The sequence below is a fragment of the Poecilia mexicana genome, unplaced genomic scaffold, assembly GCF_051168715.1.
Source record: "Poecilia mexicana isolate PSO_F unplaced genomic scaffold, ASM5116871v1 scaffold_3, whole genome shotgun sequence".
In the NCBI taxonomy this organism is placed as follows: domain Eukaryota; kingdom Metazoa; phylum Chordata; class Actinopteri; order Cyprinodontiformes; family Poeciliidae; genus Poecilia; species Poecilia mexicana.
In genome coordinates, this window is record NW_028263372.1 from 24,008,197 (window position 1) to 24,030,657 (window position 22,461).

Below are 22,461 nucleotides of genomic sequence, written 5' to 3' on the forward strand. Positions count from 1 at the left end.
TTGTTGCTCATAGTGAGTTTTCCTGTCCTGCATGCCTGATTCTTTTGCCAATTTACTCCAAACAACTTTGGCTCAGTATGAAGCACAATCCCAGCTGGACATCATGTTTCTGGCCTTTCTCACCAGCTTGAGAGAATACAGCAGAGGGTTCATGGTGTGACCTGGCCTCAATTAAAACAAATAGTTTTAAAGATTTTATTGATACAATTGTTAATCTGTCTAACATCTTAGATTCATTTCCTTTCTATAGCATCTCTAATATTAAAAACAAAGATATAGATATATCTATAGGACTCATAAAGACTAGAGCTTTAGAAGATTTTATGTAGAAATAAAAGAAATAAGTCAACTACAACGCAATGCATTTTGCTAGCAAATATTATAATTTAGAAATGTACACCAATAACGTGTAAATCAAAAGAGCTTCTATACTGAGAACACAAGACATTTTAGGTCAATATTGGAATTACCATATATATAGCTATATATATATATATATATATATATGAAAAACTGGACAGCACCAGGGCCTGACATGATCCATGCCTACTGGCTAAAGAAACTCACTGCCCTCCATGAGCGACTAGCAGTTCAACTGAACCAGCTCATGTCAGGCATCATAGCAGCTAAGATAAGCGGGCACATGGATAAATACATGAACACGGCACAGAAGGGCATCGGCATAAATAGCAGAGGAGCCAAACACCAACTCCTTGTAGACTGCAAAACCCGACACACCAACCTGTGCACCGCTTGGATTGATTACAAGAAAGCCTATGACTCAATGCCACACACTTGGATCATTGAATGCTTAGAGATGTACAACATCAATAGGACTCTAAGAGCCTTCATTGCAAACTCGATGGGGTTTGAAGCCAACTGCAAACCACTTGCACAAGTGTCCATCAAATGTGGCATATACCAAGGAGATGCTCTGTCCCCACTGCTGTTCTGCATAGGCCTGAACCCCCTTAGCCAAATCATCATCAAGACTGGCTACGGATACCGACTCAAGAATGGGGCCACAATCAGTCACCTCCTCTACATGGATGACATCAAGCTGTACGCCAAGAACGAGCGAGACATCGACTCACTGATCCACACCACCAGGATCTACAGCACTGACATTGGGATGTCATTCGGACTAGAGAAGTGTGGCCGGATGGTTACAAAGAGAGGGAAGGTCATCCACACAGAAGGGGTCTCACTCCCAGAGGGAACAATAGCAGACATAGAGCACAGCTACAAGTACCTGGGAATACCACAAGCAAATGGCAACCTCGATGAAGTCACAAGGAAAGGAGCCACAGCCAAATACCTCCAACGAATAAGGCAAGTCCTGAGAAGCCAGCTCAATGGCAAGAACAAGATCCGTGCAATAAACAGCTATGCCTTACCAGTAATCAGATACCCTGCCGGAATAATTAGCTGGCCAATGGAAGAGATAAAGGCCACGGACGTTAAGACTCGGAAGCTACTAACCATGCATGGAGGGTTCCACCCCAAATCCAGCACCCTGAGACTGTACACAAGCCGTAAGGAAGGAGGCAGAGGACTAGCGAGTGTGAGAGCCACTGTCCAGGATGAAACATCCAAGATCCATAAATACATCAAGGACAAAGCCTCAATGGACGATGTGCTCAGCGAATGTCTCAGACAATGGGGAACAGAGGACGAGGTGCTGGAGGAACCATCATGGGAAGACAAGCCCCTACATGGGATGTACCACCGACAAATAACTGATGTGGCTGATATCAGGAAATCCTACCAATGGCTGGAGAAAGCTGGACTCAAGGACAGCACAGAGGCCCTCATCCTGGCCGCCCAGGAACAGGCCCTAAACACCAGAGCAATAGAAGCTCAGATCTACCACACCAGACAAGACCCAAGGTGTAGGTTGTGCAAGGAGGCCTCTGAGACAGTCCAGCACATAACAGCAGGGTGCAAGATGCTGGCAGGGAAAGCATACATGGAACGACATAACCAAGTGGCGGGCATAGTGTACAGGAACATCTGTGCCGAATATGGACTGGAAGCCCCGAGGTCAAAGTGGGGAACACCCCCAAAGGTGGTGGAGAATGACCGAGCTAAGATCCTGTGGGACTTCCAGATCCAAACAGACAAGATGGTAATGGCGAACCAACCGGACATTGTGGTGGTGGATAAAGAACAGAGGAAAGCCGTTGTGGTGGATGTAGCAATACCAAGTGACCACAACATCAGGAAAAAGGAGCATGAGAAACTGGAGAAATACCAGGGCCTCAGATAGGAACTGGAGAAGGCCTGGAAGGTGAAGACCACAGTGGTGCCTGTGGTCATAGGGGCCCTCGGGGCAGTCACCCCCAAACTGGAGCAGTGGCTCAAACAGATCCCAGGAACAACATCAGACATCTCAGTCCAGAAATGTGCAGTTCTAGGCACAGCCAAGATACTGCGCAGAACCCTCAAGCTCCCAGGCCTCTGGTAGAGGACCCGAGCTCAGAGGATGAAAGAGACCACCCGCGGAGGGTGAGAAGGGAATTTTTATATATATATACATATATATATATATATATATTTTTTTTTTTTTTTTTTTTTTTTAACGTTTTTAAGCTTAAGGTAATTTCTTTTTAGTCTTGCACATGATTTTATTACATTAATAAAAATTTGATCGAGTGCTTAAAAAATAAAAAATAAAAACTTGTACTAATGGGGTTAATTTACTTAATTTGTTCTAAATTAAATGTTCATATTTATTTCTTTATTTTTTTATCATTGTGATTTCGAAAAAGGAAATCTAAGTGATAGTTTTCATTTGCTTTACATCCATATGCAATTAACCTATAAAAACAACAAATGCATCCTCAATAGCGTAACTTTTCATAGTCAGTTCTCTGCTGAATCAACACTTGACCCGGATTTAGGTCGTCTTCTTGAGAGTGCCACTAAAAAATGTTCACTTTTCAGCATTTATGATCTTCATTGCTTCACGATCAAACCTTTAAGTCGCAAAAGAAACGACTTAACATTACAAATACAGAAAACCCGCCGTGTTAAAAGTAAAGTCTCTTTGTGAAACAAACGCAAAACTTCCTTTATCTTGGCTGAAACCTCAACTCCCAGATTCGCTTTAAGGATTTCCTGCCTGCCGTTTCTCCTCCTGAAATGGCAGACACCTTGACGTTTCACTGCAACTGTTTGAGACAGTCAATGCAGTGTCTACCTATTGGTGTCTATGTCACACTGTGCTATGTTCTCTGTGCGAACCCATTATGTGGTATTACCAGAGAATTAAAAAAAATGCTATCAACCTCTTCTTTCCCACTGTCTTCTTAAATGTGCTGACTAAAAGAAAAACTGTTACAAATTCAGATTGTCCTTGCAGTTCCTTTAAACCTCCTCTTTTGTCTCACCCCGCTCAGTTTTCATGAGCTCTTTGTTCTTAACTCTTGCTCTTCTCTCAGTGCATGCTAGTCCAATAGGAGTAGAGTGTGATTTTCCACATGTCACAGGGGAGGACTGACATTCACTGAAAATCCAAGCCCATGGGGGAGATGGCTGTGTGTGAGTAAGAGTGTGTATGTGTGTTTGGCACCCTATGGGAAGCAAGAAAGTTTCGGGCTCATAATTGACAGCTGCTGCTGTGAGAAAGGGAGAAAAGGAAGGAGGCAGAGGGGGAATAAGAGCGAAAAAAAATTCAGGGAGGATGAAAAACAGGCAAGCTAGAAGAAACCTTTTGATGGGAAACCCATGTAAGAGACTATATGATATCAAGTCTTTTAAATGCTTAAGAGTGTGTATCTGTATATGTTCTGTTTAATTAAATTTATAATAGAAAAATTAATAAATGAAACAAAAAAAAGTGAACAGGTTCAAAACACAGTAGTAGTTTTTTTTTTTTTTTTTTTTCTGTAAAGCTTGATGGCTACGGATGACGTCTAATAAAAACAATTAAATTCATTTCAGAAAACTACAAAAATTATACAAAACGGTACACATATACACTGCCCAGGATTTGCACTCGATCCTTGGTTGGACTTCTTAATGTCGCAGTTATCGCTTTTCAAAATACCTTTGTAAACAACATTTTTTCTTACCACTAAACTTTCCATTGATAAGTAGCGATACGCCGTGATTTTAAAAGACATGTATAAATTATTAATTTTTTAACTGAAATTTGGAGTCTAAAAATGTGTGTTTTAATGTTTACAAATTGTATTCGTTTACATCTGCTCCAATTTTTCAACCAAACTACTTATATGTAATGGTGTGTTTGGTGAATTTTACCTAATCGGTTCTTATAGTAAACTTGGTGACATACATATTTGAATAAAGTTGAAAAAAAAAAAAAAAAAAAAAAAACTAAGCAAAACATTTTGGTGTTCTTGTTAGAATTTCCAAAGCCTTTCATTGTAGGTCCAAAATTTAACCTTCTCTCAATATGCGTTTGTTCTTGTATAATTTAACCATTGTACTAGAGGATTTTTATTTATACAGAAATGGTACTTATGTTTCAAAAGGCTGAGTCACAAAATCCTAAAGCATACCGCATTAAAAGTAAACAAATAAATACATCAAACAAATGTAATTTTCGATTGTTTTGTTCATCATAAAATTGTCAATAACAACAACAAGATAACTTTCATTCCAGCTCCCTAATTTGTGACGGATATAAAAAGAAAACATGTTTTAGGACGCAAACAACTGGGTAGCGCTGTGTGACAGATGTGAAAGTGACCTTTGCAGACAGGTAAGGGGTTGCTCCACTGTCCGTTGAGTCGACACTGAGCGCGGGCATTCCCACTGAGGATGTAACCTTTATTGCAGGTGAAGTTGACAACGTCATTGAGGTTGAACTCGCTGCCATTGGTTCGCCCATTGGCTGGGTTTCCAGGGTGACCACAAGTGATGGCTAAACAAGTCAAAGGAAACAAGAGAAAAACAATAAAAAAGATGATTAAGTGAAGCACTGTTATCCTACACTTCACATCTTTCACATATTTAGCATGCAAAAAAATAAAAATGAGGCATTTATCCAATTTAGCTCTTTGTTTTTCCTAACAAAGTTGCAAGTCATCAGCGTCTTGCAGTAATAAAAGAATGCGTTTACTTACGGACACAGACAGGTGTTGTTCCGGACCACCGATGGTCTTGCTGGCAGATTCTGACGGATGTGCCGATTAGTCTGTATCCCAACATGCACTGGTACACCACAGTGTCACGGTAGCTTGAGCCATCTCCGCTAATGTGACCGTTGACTATAGGATCTGGAGAGTCGCAGTGACCAGCTGGAAGAGACACACGTACAGTGAAAAATAAATAAATAAAAACTTACTTTCGCTTCATAAATCTCAAGTTTGCTTGGCGCACACAAAGCTAAAACTTTAAAACACTTCAAATATGTGAGGATAATTTTTTGGCCTCAAAACCATTAGTGCATTTTCAAGTCAGCGTTTCAACAGCTTAGCTCAAGAATTTGGCAATTACAGATGCACAAAAGGTCTCTGAAAACCACAAACATGAAAACTTTCTGTGTTTTCGAAGAGACCTTGAAATACTAACGCCGTATTTTGAGTTAATTATCCTGAGGAATGATAAATATTTCAAGAATAAGTTGGCAGTATTAAATATACCTTTCTAAACAGATGGATCACAAGAAAAACTACATTTTTTAAAGGTTTTATTGGCTCTAGTGGCCTTTATTTGATAGTTAGTTAACAGGAAAGTGGGTAATGAGAGATGGGGAAAGACATGTGGCAAAGGTCGCCAGGCCGGGAATGGAACCTGCGACGGCCACGTCGAGGACTGAGGCCTCCATATGTGGACTGTGCTTAACCCCTGCGCCACCACAGCACACCCACAAACAAACTACTTTTAACAAAAAAAAAAACAAAAAACGGTTGTCTTAAATATAGACTATTTAAAAAAATTTTTCACATTGTATTTTACAGTGTAGATGTGTTTCTTATAATTAACCAGTCATAAACACAGACATATAAAATGAAACTGTCAATGACAGCGCTTTCTTTCTGCGTCTTAACCCTATATTTAAATATAATGTCACATTAATGCTGAATATGTTTCTTTTCAAGATTTTGAAGCTTTTGAACTTAAAAACACCAAGTTTACAGCAAACACTATTTAATATCTACTAAGAACCTCACAGAAGCCCTTTGCAGTAACTATGTATAAAATCCACCCTATAAAATGCATTATCCATCATTTGCACTGTTAGAATACGTCCCATTTAAAAAAGGATGCAAGTAAAGGTTATAGCGGACGTTAAAGGCGTAGACAAAGAAAACCTCTCTATAGATCCCAGACCTATGATGAAAATGGTCCAAGTTAACATTTAACGAGAATGAAACTTCTGATATTTTTCTGACTGCTCACTGCATTTTAATCCCAATGTCTTCTCTGTTCTGTTAATTATTCACAGCACACACTCAATAGAATATTTATTTTATTGATCAGGCTTTCATGTAAATCTGATTGAGCAGAAACCAGAAAACAACACACACACTCAACAATATTTAATGGATCTTACCTAAACATTTAGTTTCTGCACCACTCCACAGCCCATCAGCGCCACATTCTCTCACATGTGACCCCACCAGCGTGTATCCGTGGTTACACATAAAGATGGCGGTTGCTCCAAACGTAGTCAGTGTCCCCAGTTTCGTACCAAAGGGTGGCGTAGGAAGCTCCCCACAAGAGATGACTGAAACCAAAAGAGATATTTTACAGAAAAATTTAAGTAAAGATCTAAAAAAACAATAACAATGATATAACTAGAAATCTGGAAATGGAGAGTCAGGACTGAGTTGAGGTGTTTTGGGCATCTGATCAGGATGGGCACAACCTACTGAAAAGAATCCAGGGGGATGACCCAGAAATCAGTGAAGGGACTACATATCCCTCATATCCCTTCTGGCATGGGAACACCTTGAGATACCCCAAAATGAGGCACCAGGACATAGCGCACAGTTTCTGTAATGGCTATAACATCTGGCCATCAAAGTCGAGACATAAATCTGAGAAGAGCACTGAAAACTCTAAATGTGCATATTTTTGTTTTGCTAAAGAAACTCAACACTGTTTGTGGTTGGAGTACGACAGACCGAGACACTGGATACCAAACAGAACTGGAAGCAGTGCGGGCAGATGGAAAGAATCAGGTTCGACTTTAGTCGTAAGATCAAAAAACGATCAGTTTTGAATATGTTTCTTTGTTCTTTTATCTCCAAACAACTGGAAATGTCTTTCTGATTCTTAGCTCAAATGCTGTTGCCATAATTTATCTGTAGTAAAATAATGACAGATTTAGAAAGAATATAGTCTTCAAACTTATTGTCATCTTTAAGGAATTCTCCTCAATCTGCCTAAGCTGCCTTAGTATTTGGTTAGCCAACTTAGACAAAGAGATTACTTAAAATCGACCTAAATAAATCACTGTTTTAATCTTAAACAAATTTAATCCCCTCACTATTTTTCCTCTCAGTGTACACATCTCACTTTATCATCAGCAATTCATGTATTATGCAACACTATGAAATTCTGCATTGGAAAGTTTTCGCAGTCACAATGTTCTCACTAAGCTTTTCTTTATGAACTAAGCAGCAAAGACACATTGCAGAATATCACTCGTATTTGAAAAAAAAATGTCTTTGATGGTTGCCAACATGCAAATCACATTTAGGAATCACAGTCTATATTCTGCATGAAACGGTTATCACAGCCCCAAGGTGAAAGGCGATGCTTAATACCCTAAGGCATTTGGAAACACATACACCCCTCATATCTCAGAAGGATAAAGTGGAGAAGAAAGCAGAAAAACTCATGTACAGGCTATCGAGTTGATATATCTAGCTTTTGGGATAAGCTTTTATTTTCAAAAAACTCCATTCCTGCATTGTGGTTCCAACACACCAAAACATAAAGCTCACAATTTTGACAAAATAACAGAAGGTACCCCTATTAGAAGAATACCTTTCTCTGATTTTTCCAGCTGTCTGCTTGTTCCAGGGTGGGTTTGCTGTTTTGATAACTAATTCATGACAGGTGGTGGAAGTAACTGCAATGCAGTTTTATTCATGTGTTATTCTTTCAGTGTGCTGCATGTCGCCTGCTCACGTTGTTGCATCATTGTTTGAGTGTCTCTATGTATAAGGCGTCTTTTTCATCTCTTCTTTCGTACAGCGGCTCTTTTCAACCATAAAACTTGTTAACAGAGGTCACATAGACAGCGTTTCATGTGTGAAGTATAGAGTACAAACAAGGCTTAAAGACGTAAAACCGTTTCTTAGAGACATACAGCCAAGTAAAATTGTGTACTCACATTAAAAAGATCAGAGTTGGGTCTCTCCTCTGGTTTTGCAAGCAGATTAGTAACATTTGAATGAATTCAACTTTCGGAGATTATGTTGTACTATACTGGGGCTGGGTGGCAACCACCAGCTAACAAATGTGATAATACATTTACAGAAATTGTTTGGTTGCCAAATTTTGCGAGTGTGTCCTTGGTCACACAGAAAAGGACAACATATATTCTTCTACCAGAAAGCTTGGCTATGCAGGAGAAGTGGGTGAGTTTCAGAAAAATTAGGATGGATTTACCATAAAAACAGTTACACACTTACAGCCACAGGATTGATAAACAAGACTATTAAAGATCTCCAGTTTCAGGGGAAAGAACACAACATGGCTGAGGCACCAGGACATAGCCCACAGTTTCTGCAATGGCCATAATATCTGGCCATGCAGATATTAAGAAAGCATGTTGTGTTATATTAGCGTTTATTACTAGTAGTGTTGGGGACCTATCCTTTTGTGTCTAAGCCAAAGGAATAAGATCAGGATTTAGCTGCAGCCGCCGTCTGATTGTGCATTGCTAACAGAGTTTGAGTGACATCACAGTGTCCTCAGAATTACCTGACTGCTGCGACACGCTAACACAATTAAAACTGAACGAAAGGTCCAGACTGATGATGTGTGGAACAATGAGGCTTTTGGTAGTTGATACTCACTTCTACATTTTATACAATCAATTCACTCTTTGCTAATAAAAAGTATTCCCTCCATAAAGTTGTCCTGAGGAAACTGAGTCTTGGCACACACCTGTGCACATCAGGGCAGCAATGCTCCTCAGAACGAGAGCAGAAGTTACATCAGCTACATGACTGCAGCCTGAATTTAAGCTGTTTGGAAATACAGTTTGCTATGAGAAGTTTGCAAATTCCCAGCAATCCGTCACAGTAGGCAAGATTTTTTTGGTCTTATTTCTTCTAACTAGTCATAACTAATTAAGCTTTCGTTTTGTAAGCACTTACTCAAACTAAAGACTTTGCTACCACCATTTTTTTTTTTTTCTTAGATGGCCATAGGGTTATGCAATGGTGAGCAAGCTTGGCTTCTCTGCTGGGATTCCTAACTCTTTTGCAACTTTCAGCAGGGTGCAATCTGCAAACCTGTTTGTTTTTATTAAAACAAAAAACTGAAACCCATCTAAATTTAAAATATGTACTAAAATACATCTTTCTTTACTTTAAAGTACTTCATGTAACTGTCTACGTCCTGTAATATTTAACTATGTCGCAATCAAAAATAACATCTCAAAATCAAGTGGCCTAGAGTGTACGCCTTCTAATGAATAAGTGAGTCAAACTTACTCTTGCAGGTAGCTGGGTCATCCGATCCTTCCCAGGTCCCGTTGGCGAGGCAACGGAGAGTTCGATGCCCGACACCCAAATAAAAGCCTGTTGAGCACTCCAACATCACAGTGGAACCAAACTCAGCCAGCCTGCCGATGAGCAGGCGGTAGGTCATGTGCTCTGTCAGGACGCCTTCAATGCTGGGACAGTGCACAGCTGTAGTGGGAGGTAAAAAAAAAAAGAAGAGAAATGTTTCATAGATGAAAACAGAGCCTGAAATTATAGCATTGCTTTATAGACAGGTGGATTATGGTTAGGATCACTTACGCAGGCAATGGGGAACTGAACCTGTGTTACTCCAGCTGCCATCCTCCAAACACACAGCTGACACAGGAGCACCAGGGTCAAGATGGTAGCCATAATTACACTGATAGGTGACCTGGCTACCAACATTGTAGTGGTATGCATGGAAGCTGCCGTTGCCGGGAGTCTGAGGTATTCCACATGAAACCGCTGCGAAAAAGTAAAAAAATAGAACAGAAATAGAATAGAAAGCCTTTATTGTCATTGGACTGAAATAGTACAACGAGATTGGGAATACAACTCAATGGTACAAGGTAGAACATTAAAAGACATAAATAGCTAAAATTCATCCCAAATGAAACATATTTACTGACAAGATAAATAGGATACGAAGGACATCTTTAAAATGGAAAGGTCTTAGAAAAGAATTATTCGAAAGCATCTTTTGGCCGCCGACCTTGACAAACGGGTGCAGGTGCGTCCCACTGGTAAAGCCCACTGGAATCAAGCCTGCAGGTGGCGTTGCTCAAGCCTACCAGGCGGTAACCATGGTTACAGTAGAACTGGAGTCTGCTACCTGGATGGAGTTTCGTTCGGTTGACCACGCCACCATTTAACGGAGGATCATTAATGCTGCAATAAGAAGCTTGAAACGGAGAAAGAGAAAGACAGATGGGAAAAATGATATAAATTCACAAGAAACTGAAGCGATTACCAGCCTGATGCTGAAAATAATTATCAAGAATGCCTGTTAATTTTAAGAGGGATTTTGAGAAAAAAAAAAAAAAAAAACACGATAAATCATCTCTGCCTGTGCAAGCATTACAGTGACTTGAGTCAACTTACAAGAACTTAAAAACCTGTGACAGACCGTATAATAGAGCCATTATTTTTGAGTAATATAATAGGTTTGTTCTCAGAACAAAGAAAATGCAAAGTTGATTGAGTACAGAACGGTTGGATGAATTATGATAGCCCACTTTTGTCTCTTGTTTACCTAATGGGGTCAGCGTTTCTCTCAGATATATTTCCTGAAATGAGCTGCCCATTACAGCGAAATAACACCCCACCATTTCTACAAACTTGTCATCCCAACTGAGTGTCTAACATATGTCTAACCCTCTTTACCTGCTTTTTTCTTTTTAAACATTATTACACTACTATTGCACTATTTCATCCAGCTAATGGTATAGGGCTTAAAATATCAGACATCTTGGTTCTACCATCTATGTGTCTATTTGACACATATTACCTAAAAACGTTTGGTAGTCAGGTATATTTTCCCATGGAAAAAAGAAAATTGTTGACAGTACTTGTAAGAAGAATAATTAGTTTTATGGACTTCAGTACAATAAAAAAATAATAATTTTTGACAACAATATGAAAGGATTTAGTACTATGAAAAAATATTTTATCCTCTTGCAGATTTGTTTTTTCAGTTTGTTTTTGACACAATTTCCCACCAAACTAATTTTAATGTTACAGGAAATGAATGCAATATGTTTTCAAATAGGGCTTTTATTTAATAAAGTAAGAAGGTTCCCAAGTCTCCCTAATTCAATTAACTTTGATCACTCACTGTCTGTAGAATTCAGGAATTTATTTAAATAGAAACTGTCTAACCATATAAGGCAGGATAAATCACAAATGACAAAAAGAACACAAAAGACAACTTCAAGCCATTTTTCTCTTGTTCTCCAAATAATTTAAGTATTTATACACTGCCAGATTTATTCACAGGTTGCCCAAAAAGCTCTACGAATGAAATGGAGTCTGTAAAACAATAACAAGACAGAAACAAAAAACAAAAAAACAAAGCAAATAATAACTCTAATAAAGATCAATAAAACGTAAACACTGACGACTCCACTGCTGTGTTTCAGGAGGATCACTGGATGCAGACATGAACATTCAAGAACATTAACAATAACACCATTTAGCAGCAGAAGCCAAGTCAAAGCATGTAAATATGATGAAAATAAAGCGGCTAGTATTAAACGTCATTCTGATCAGTTCAACCTACCAAGCAGGAAGCCAAAAGTGATTAGCATGTATTTGCATTATATACTTTGATTTGTTTACCTCAGCACACCAGGGTATTAATAATGTATATGAAGTGGAATATCTCAACCATAAATCCCTGTTCTGTGTCGCTGCTATCAGCCCATTACAGCTCTGTGGGGAACAGAGCTCAAGACTGCTGACCAATTCCAACTATAGATTAAAAATCCATCAACTTTATTTCCTCCATTATTTTTAAGTTCTGTGTAACCGTAAATTACATTTTATAATTAAGACTATTGGCAACCTTAAAAAAAAAACAGTGTACAAATTTAAGATGCCACTCATAATCTAACACGCATTAATAAATCAAAGCTATTAACTCCCTTTTCATATGTAAGCAGCCTAATGCATTCAAAAGAATGCTTTCTAAATGATCATTGCTCACTCTACCATTAACACATTATTCTCATGAGAAGAAAGGCATTAGGAGATCATTATTAATGCTAGTCTGAGAAATTAGCAATCTTTTGAACTATGTGGAGTGCATAAATGTTCCTAGATTCTGAGGAAGCAGAGATAGGGCAGAGCAGGTAGTTGTCAATCATCCAGATGGGATATGAACTATCACCTTGAAAACTGAGACTATTGTGACATATGGTAATGCAAAGTAACACTTCGTTTTAATCAAGTCATTAAATCAATCATCCACACCTCACAATGAATGAAACTAACAAGATAGTGTTTTTTTTTTCCTTTCTTTCTTTCTTTGAAAAAACCTGTACAAAAGCTCCAAATGCAGTACTGAACAAAGCGGGACAAAGAAACGTGAAATCTTTCACATCTGATTATCTGCTGATGTCTGAAAGAAAATATAAAGATGCTGGCTGTACCCGAATATCGTATCTTGAATCCCCTCTTGTTAGTCGCGTGGTCAGTGGACCATCGTAGATAGAGCTGGTTTGTTTTAGACGTGAAGTTCAGCTGAGATGAATGGTTACCGCTCAGAGCAACAAGCAAAGGGCTTTGTCCTGATGATCCTAGTAAGAAGCACACATATACAGGGCTTTAGAACAAAATTCCTTGTTATCTTGATGGATATCCACAATATAGAGAAATTGCAACTTTTTGTATTGTGTCTGCCACTGTGCAGCATTGCCATTGGGAGATTGTGTTTAGACTCAGTCTTTAAATGCTTTTGGCATTGATTTTTGACACCGTTTTAGAACTGTGGTCTTCCTGTAGTTTTAGCAATTGCAGCGGATGAGGTGAACATCCACTGTTGAGTCCGTGTTGGCCACACTTCCTAATACAAACATTAATGGTCACCTCGTTCAGCACCTCTTCGCAGTGGAGGATCAGTTGTTTACACCTCAGGTAAGCTTCAGTAAGCCTCATAGTCAAACTGGCACATCACTTGCAACTGGGTACAATTTAAAACTTCGCTACTCAACCAAGTAATAGCCGAGAGTCCAGACCCTCTGTATGAAGCGAAGTGTAGAACAGAGGGTCTGGTTTTCACCAGGCTAGTGTAACCGCAAATACAATCATTACGTTAAAAAAAAAAAAAAAAAAGAGGCGGATACTGCACAGTAGCACAATTATACTACTGTGAAGTTCAATAGTGTCAATATAAGTAGTTGTAAGTATTTTGTTGTAAGTAGGGATGGTCTATGGGCACAGACTACAGTTATATATATTTCATGCTTATAATCTGACAATGTCTTTAACCTCGTGAAAAAGAAAATGGCAGAAAATTTCTGCTTTGTGCATGTGTAGATAGAGATGTATGCATGTGCAAACTCCAGGGTATGCGCATTTCATGCTTGTAAATCAAAATGTGCATTTGTGAACAAATTTTGCAGAATGTCTGAGAATTTTATCTTTGCCCATTCATAGATAAGAATCCTTGTGTTTGTAAAAAATACAGTGCATATTTCCAAAAAATAAATACACAAGTTACACATTTTTTGTCATGGTCTCTTTACAGATACAAGGCACAACACTTGCACAGCTCTGCGCTAAAGGTCGCAGACGTGCATGACGAAAGAACATTATGTGGGAATCAAGACATCAGACAGGCACTTAAAACTTTATGACGTCTAAACCGCTTAGAAAACCTGCAAATGGGTCTTCAGAATGGGTAATAACCCAATGCATGTCGCCAATTTAGTCACAGGGTAGCTTAAGAACAGCAAAATCAGTGCTTGGAAGGAGGAATCTCTGTCCCGTACAAAATGTGACGGCTTGGCTGAAAAAAAGTCTGCTAGCATAGAAACCTGCAAACATGACTATTGTGAGAAGCTGGTGGAAGCCCAGCCAACACATTTGCTTCAGCTCATACAGTAAAAGGTAATGTTATCAGTTAAAAAAAATATATAGATATGAAACTTTGCCATTGGGAAAACTTTTGTTACTAAACAATGTTATAAATCATTCAGACTGGCCCAAAATCAGAAAGTTTATGTGATTTAATATCAGACTGTTAGGAAAAGAGGTTTATGTCCATACAGTGTATGCATGTTTCAACTGTGCTGTATGGGAATATCACCAAGCTGCTAAGAACTGCTGCATATTCATGTATTAGGTGTCATGTTTAGCTTGTGTTTACTCATCAACATCTGAGGGCACTTTGTTTATTTTAGCAATAGCAGATCAATTAGAAAAGCTCATGTTAGATCAGAACACAATAAGAGGAAATGAAGAGCTGTGTATCTAATCATATGTCTTCATTCATGGATAAAAATGAATTAAAGCTTACTGCCAATGGGTATTTTTTATGTATATTAATGTTGCCATGTGCAACAAATAGTGATGAGACATTTGCTTACCATCAAAAATCTCCAGTTCATCAAATTGCTTCTCACTGTGGAACATCTCTACATAGATATTTATGGTGTAACCTGGGAAACAAGACAAATGTATTAGACTGCATGAAAAAGACGTGTATAGCAATTTAACATTGTTTGTGCACTGTTTATTCAAACAAAGCTAATTCACACGTTACACACTTTATATTCATCCCTTGACAAAAAAGAACATTTTTACCAACAACAGACCCATGTAAGCCTTATCTGGGATTCGAGTCTATTTCTATGCTATTTTTACACAAACCACTAAGGACCTTATTCATATCTGTGCCTTGGCAGTGGAGCTGGGGTTTGTCAGGGATGCCCCTTGTGGTGTCTGAACGACGTGACAGTTTATCAATTATTGTACTTGAGCTGTAGAAAACATCCTCATTTTTCATGGGTGGGAATGAAACCAAAAATGTTATTGACTGTAGCACTTCTACAGTGCAGGACAAGAGTAATAACAGATGATACTGGCAATTTACTTTTAGCTGCTGTTCACCTACAAGCTAGCATTAGCCAGACAGGGAAAAAAAGGTAGAGATGTTACAGTAGCATAATCCCTTATTACACTAACTACGCAATCGTATTCAGAAAACAGAATGCCATCAAATCCGTTACCTGGAATCATACGAAGGAGCCAGGAGCAAGTCTGGCTGTTGGGGTAGTTGCCAGGAAACCCAGGACTTAGTATGACTCCTGATGATGAAAACCTCTCCTCATTTGCTGGGCACTGAGCTGGAGAGATTAAAAATAAAACAAGTCAGGTAAGAAACCACTAAAGGAGGGGGTGGGGTTGTGAGCTGTGGAATGCCAAAAGAAAAGGCAGAAAAAGTGCAGAAAGGACACAATCAAACACACACAAAAATAACTATCATGCACTCACAAATACAAGATTGTTTTGTTTTTAAGTGGGTTCTGTTTGGCAGTATGGTACTCAAAGGTCATGGAGATTTGCTTTCAAAAGAGGAGCATTACAGCATTTGCTATAATGCTTCACTTGATATATATATATATATATATATATATATATATATATAGGTATATTTCATATAAAATGGACATGGAAATTGAAAAAATGAGAAAAAGAGAGAAAAAAACGCAGAGGTAAGGCAAAAAGTATAAAGGGAAAGGAGATAACAACAAAGGGATGGAAGGATAAAGAGATTACAAGAAAACACCCTGAGTCTACCTCTACACTTGCAGAAAGAGAGAAAAATAAAGAGAACCGAGAAGACAAACAACATATGCATATACAAGATATACTTGAGCAGCGATAGTACATCTGTCAACACCTGAATCCAAACACCTAAAACATGTTTTAACTGGGTATGCTTATCTTTAAAATGTACTTTGTTAGGTTCAGAAAACAACTTCTCTAGGATTAAAATTTAGCCAATTACAGAAGTTTCATAATATATTTGAATTCTAGCAACAAAAAAAAAACAACAACTTAAAAACCACTGACTATTTCTTGTCAATAGCCTTAAGCATTTACAAGATCAGCAAAAGGACATAAGAACAAACTTTACTCAAACTTTGCAACTTTATGTTTTAGAGGAGAACTTCGTTTTTGCTTCTCACGTCTTCTCATTAGAGAGTTGTTTTTATCCCCTTTGTTTTACAATAGAAAACTATTTTCTATTACTTTAACAGGGGGGTCTGTACCTTTTCAACATGCAGCTCAATGCTCATTTCAGTCACTTAGAAATCTCAGTATTAATCTCAGCCCTCACTCCACTACGCTTCCCAGACTTGATTGGATAACAAATTTATCTTCTAAAGCTTTGATATAAGTTTAAAATCCAACATGCTACAACCTTTTTCACATTTAACTACTTAAGTTTTGAATTAACCTGTTCAGTGTTTCTTTATTAGGCAAAAATAAATGAATAAATAAATAAATAAATAAATAAAAACTAGCACAAAGTAGCTAATATTTATCCCATAGGGATTTCAGATAGCCATTGCAATAATTAATTTTATAGGCACAAAAATAAGCACACATAGATGCTTCCATTATAAAATAATACAGATTTCAATCAAAATTTGATCTTAATATGTTAGTTACTTTATTAATAAAATTGCACTGAAACTCTTCCAGGAACCCTGATCTTTTTCTACCTGACAATTAAATCAAGTGTCAAATACACTTCATTTCCAACATATTAAAGCAGAGTTCTATATATATTGTGCTTTACCTTGACATTTTGGGGCTGGATCTTCAAAAAGCAAGTGGGAATTAAGCTTACACATAAGCTCTGCTCTTCCAATCAGTGTGTAGCCAGGTAAGCAGCGATACTTCACAATATCACCTAAAAAAATTGGAATAAAAGACTCTTTAGGTCACCAAAATACATTACATTATTTCAACAATAATTATGTATTGTATATTACCTTTGCATTTATTGCTGATTTTCAGATTTTTTTATTAGTGAAACAGGAAACAATAAAAAGATATTTTAAATAAACCATTCAGAAAAGCAATAAATAAATAAATACCCGGAATAAAAACAGAAGAAGAATTTATTTATTCCATGCTCAAGCATGGAAGGATTTGAGACTATAATTTCTACACACAGATCTACATTTCCACATATACTAAGACAAAGTTTTAAAACGGCTTTTGTAGGTTCCTGGAAACATTTTTAGATTTTATTTTGCTCAATGACAAAAGTGACATTTTTGCATCTCTTCAAATTATGTTTAAAATTTCAAATTGATCAATTCTTCTTTCTTATTTTCCTTCTCATTGATGATGCCTTTTAACTTCAAGAGGTCAGCTCGACAGGTTTGAATTCTCAAAAGCCTTCCAGCATATTCAATTCTATATATATTTCAAACCTTTTTGACGAGACTCAGACCACAAGGCAGACAGACACAAAGCTTAAAACTTTCTTTGAACTAAACAAACACTAACACTCAGTTTAGCCCTGAGCTTACTTAAAGATTTATACCTTTAGAACATCAAAGAAAAAAAACCTTGTGCCTGCTTAGCGCTGTTTGACGTGCATAAACCATCATCTCATCTAAAGTTTTGCACAACTTCCCTGTTTCTCGGTCCAGAGCATGTCCCCAACATGGCAACTACTGACTTAATGCTTTCCTGTTCTGTTCCTCCTTCAGCCCAAAGTGGAGGTTTGAAAATAACTATTTGTGTAACTGTAGGCCCAAGACAAACTGGGAACATGCAATTCTCCATCATGTTAAAATGTGAGATCCTGGACACAAATGCAAACTGACTCTGATGCCTCAGGAGATACTGAAAGTGGAAGAAAGATTACATGTCAAGCTTTTCAACATATCCAACTTTAAAAATGTACTTTAGTATGAATGTTACTTTCACATTTTAGAATAAGATAGAAGAAAAAGCCAAAGTCTTGTTGGAGCCAAGTGACTCATTTCCATAGTATGGGAAAAATCTGTAGCACTAAAATAGAATGAATAATTTGCAGTCTGTTGAAAGAGCCTAAAGAAGAAGAAACAAGTACATTCTTCTATAAATCTTGTATAAATCGCTTTGAGAAATTCTATGGAGAAATTCCATAAAAACAGCTAACTGTTCAAACCTCATCTTATTACATCTACTATATTTAAAAACCTCACTTGTTTCTATTAGTTGTGGATATAGTTACCAAGAGCCATTCTGAAGTAGCCCTATATGCAGCTGGAATTGAATTCCTACTTTGATTGAATTTGATTTCATCCGGCAACACAGACAATATTGAATTTCTCTCTCTCCCCCTTTCTCGCTCACTTAAAATACATATAACTATATATTCTTTCTTATACTGTAAGTGAAAACCATCTTAGCACTACTGTATGAGAAGGTAGCACTTATAGTTTACCATGTCTCCACTACCAGGGGTGCAGAACCAATATTTTATTAATCAAATAACCTACTGATTATTTTGACGATTAATCGAGTAATTGAATAAAAAACTGGACAAAATAAAATGGTAACAGCAGTATTAATAGTGGAGATCAATACAGGTTCTAATTTTCATATCTGTGCATCCTTAACAATTACTTTCCTGTATCTTAAAAAAAAAAAAAATTCTGTAACAGCTCAGTTTTTACGTCAACCTGAACAAAAATTACACAAATCTGAAATTATACTCAATTTAATAATACAAATAATAAACCAGCAGGTTCACAAAGACACTTCTAAAAAAATGTTCATATTCCAGTTTTAGTTCATCTTCAGTCAATTTCTAGATCAACTCCACTCATACAAAATCTAGAATTCATTTAGATTTTGTACAACTAAAGATGTTGCATTAAGCAAATCCCTGGTTCAGAGACTGTCTGAGCTTCTCAAAGCAATATTATGTCTTAAATTTATGTGATGTTCGTGTGAGAGTGAAATAAAACTGAAAAAACAGGGGAACTGCTGGAAAAAAAAACAAAAAAACTTTTCAGTCTTTTAGTTTTCGAAATGTGACCGTTGGGGTGTTGACCTGACCTCAGCCGTCTCAACAGTCGATTGCTGGGCTGTCAAATGTCTTTTTTTAATGCTCAGAGCTTTAAGACTTAGCCTCCTGAAGTAAATGTCCAGCAGGTTGGGAGGTTGTGTCCAGGCGGCATGTTAGGCTAAACTCACCGTAGGGCGTCGGGTCATGGAAAGAGCAATTCAGACACAGAAAGCCAGTAGCTCAGCAGGCAGATTTGTCTTTTAATCAGAAGGCTGATAGAGTTCAACTTCCTAAGGTTATGTGCAAATGTTTCGTTAAGTTTAATAAATCCAAAACTGTTCACAATGGGCCTTTCACTTTGCCTTAAATCAAAGTAATTGATTACTGTTCAACATTTTAAACCCATGTTGGGTTCTCACAACGAAATAAAAACATTTCATTGGTCATTGGGAATGTAAATACATTTTATGTAGGCCAGGAGAACAGCAGAGAATTAAACAGAGCTGACAAACGCTAATTGGCAAATGATGTTATTATTATCTAAACAATATTTTGAGCTGTATTTGTTAAAAATGAGGGAGTTACTAGTTCATGTTAGTACTGTAATTAACTCTCAACATGAATAAATTCAGCTTGGTTCAAAGTGAACTGGCAGATCACTGATAGGAATCTTGTTCTTTAGCAGAAAAAAAAAACATTATTAATGGTTTTCAGCTTCTTAGCATGAATTAAATATATTTTCATCAGCTGAGCGAGCATTCACGCTTGTTGTACCAGCAAGGCTTAGATGCAGGTTACAAAATGCTGTGTGGTCCTTTCAAACAGATTCTTACTCCAATGCAGTTTAACCACCTTCATGTTTACTGAGGAGCTAATTTAGCAAAACTTGACTTGTGGATTACACCAAATTGTATCTTCAGACTATTTGGTGCAACACTTGGTCTCCTTCGTGGTGATGATTCTGATCAAAGCTCTCTAAATAATTAGGTAAGAAAAATAGTGGTCTGGTGTGTATTACAAAATAACTGCATTTCCTCCTCTGAGGGTAAAAATAAAGAAAAATCTAAGACGACGGTGAGTTTCATTCTTCTAAATATGCCAGTCTAAATGAGGAATGCCTCTGCATCTTCTCAAACTGAGAAGCCACAGAGCCAGATGGACACTTTGGATTAAATGTGGAATAGTTAAAAAATAAAAAATAAAAGTAAGAAAACAATTGTCAAGTACCATGATTATTTTTTATAACAAGTCTGCAGAAAATGAGTCACAACAAGCCCGATTGTGTACAATATTTGGTCGTTATCTCGTTGTGCACCAGATCAAATAAAGCTGATAAAAGTGATTTAATCTGAAAAGTGACCAGCACAATTTAATTTACAATTCTTAAGAATTCTAATCTAATCTTTTACATGATCAGGTCAAATAAGAGCAAAACAAGTTTTTCTTGTAAATCCTGAATACAAAAGAAACACCTTTAAGGACTACTACCTATGTGAAAGTCCTCGTCTTCGTAGATCATCTCTGCATTGTCCACAATAGGAGGAGGTGGGCATTTCTTCAGACGATAAGCTGGGGGGGGAAATAGGTAGAAAAAAACCTTATGCCCAGATTACAGAGCAACAAAATGTGCAACATTATTGTGCATATGTTTCTTTGATAAAGTGTGGGAAATTTTGTGTATTCCCTGCAAAAGATTATTATTTTTATTCATGTGTTTTTATTTTCCTAATGCTGTCGTCATAGACACCACAAAGATCCCAAAGCAGCACTGTTCTTATAGACAGTTGATCTCGTTCAATATTTAGTTTAAGGTTAGGTTTATCACAGCATACAGTGACAAAATTATTATTTAGGGGATATATGTAAAACAATTTATCAACATATTAATAATAACATAACTTACTGCTCACGTAGTCCGAATAAAGTGTTTAAATAAATATTTAAAATAATCTGCCCAACATAACAACAGATGGTGTTGAAGCAGAACATAATCTCAATTGAAAACCGATCAAGATAGTTTATGGCCTTCCTCAAAGCTTGGAGCAGAAAATTTGACTGAATCTGTGCCTCTAAAATAACATGATTTAAAATGGTGATTTTTAAACAGCAACAACAGATAAATTCTACAGGGACTATAACGAAAACCAATAAATCTGGCTTTATCAAGTTCAATGCTTTGACAGTTGAGTAGACAGCTTTGGCAGACAGGCAGGCAGATAGACAGAAACATGAAAATAAAACTTAATACGTATAAAAAAATGTAGGAGAATTGAGTTACCATGGAAGTTAAGGATAAAGAATCCTCCAGTAGAGAAGTCAGAATGAAAGCGAACCAGGACCTTCGAGCTGGAACTGTAGGCCGACTCTAATGCTGTGTTACCACTGAAGACTCCCAGCTGGGGACTAGATGTATCAGGCCCATCCCTTAAAAACGAGACGGATGAAAAACTGATTACACTCAAACTGGGAGAGAACAAATCTGAAACGTTAAAATGAATTAAATGAATTGTAAATGTCGATAGGTAATCAGGACTTGAAATTGAAGGCAATGAAGAAATGACAAGAGGAAAAGAAAATGAGGAGGACCCAATGGTTGAAGGGGAGAGAGTCGGCCAGAAAGACTGGTGCTTCTGCAGCTGCTGCTTGGAAACGCCAACCCAGAAGATGAGGATGTGCTGCAAAGAGCTCTTGTTTCTAACTCAAGCTGTTTACGGTAAGCATCGGGATCAAAATATTTTCTCAAATATATTAGAAGGGTGTGTTACAAAGACTTAAGGATGATTCATTGTCACTTTAAGCATCCATTAATTATCTTCCAAATTGTTTTGATTCTGCATTAGCTCCTGCTAATGGTTTTAGCTCCTGCTAATAGCAAACAGTTTAGTTGTTTCAGTGTACCTGAAAACGTCGAGGAAGTGTAGCATCTGCAAACAAGTTACATTTAAAGTCTCGCTCTAACCTGGTTTCATCTAATTATCTTTTCAAAATTTAAAGATATTGAGTTTTCTCAGTAGTGTTATTAAATCCCTATGTTTCTTAAGTTATCTCAGTGTTATTCTATATACCAACCTTATCTGTAGCGTATTTAAAAACTTTGCTTCTGACATGAATTGCTCCTGACAAGTATAGAATTCAAAGAACAAAACAAAATACAAGTTATGTTAATGTTTGCCTGGAGATTAAGGGCAAAGAAGAGGGATCAGTGCGAACTTCTTGTTATATGCTTCATTGTTTGACGGATTTAATTAGAGCATTAGAGAT

The 22,461-nt window shown here is 37.3% G+C and overlaps 1 protein-coding gene across 2 annotated transcripts in view; it reads right to left on the reverse strand.

Moving 5' to 3' along the window:
• The window catches only part of csmd1b (CUB and Sushi multiple domains 1b), a 436,793-nt gene that overhangs the window by 60,280 nt on the left and 354,052 nt on the right, over window positions 1-22,461 (reverse strand). The window contains exons 46-57 of one of the 2 annotated variants that reach the window (XM_088004350.1): window positions 21,479-21,624; window positions 20,686-20,769; window positions 16,987-17,100; window positions 15,407-15,523; window positions 14,765-14,836; window positions 12,827-12,973; window positions 10,390-10,578; window positions 9,957-10,142; window positions 9,648-9,845; window positions 6,527-6,700; window positions 5,094-5,267; window positions 4,718-4,891 (exon numbers count right to left, since the gene is read on the reverse strand). In XM_088004350.1, coding sequence (XP_087860476.1) covers window positions 4,718-4,891; window positions 5,094-5,267; window positions 6,527-6,700; window positions 9,648-9,845; window positions 9,957-10,142; window positions 10,390-10,578; window positions 12,827-12,973; window positions 14,765-14,836; window positions 15,407-15,523; window positions 16,987-17,100; window positions 20,686-20,769; window positions 21,479-21,624 — 1,775 coding nt within the window. The remainder of the gene's footprint in view (window positions 1-4,717; window positions 4,892-5,093; window positions 5,268-6,526; window positions 6,701-9,647; window positions 9,846-9,956; window positions 10,143-10,389; window positions 10,579-12,826; window positions 12,974-14,764; window positions 14,837-15,406; window positions 15,524-16,986; window positions 17,101-20,685; window positions 20,770-21,478; window positions 21,625-22,461) is intronic. The other variant, XM_088004351.1, reaches the window with a different exon arrangement.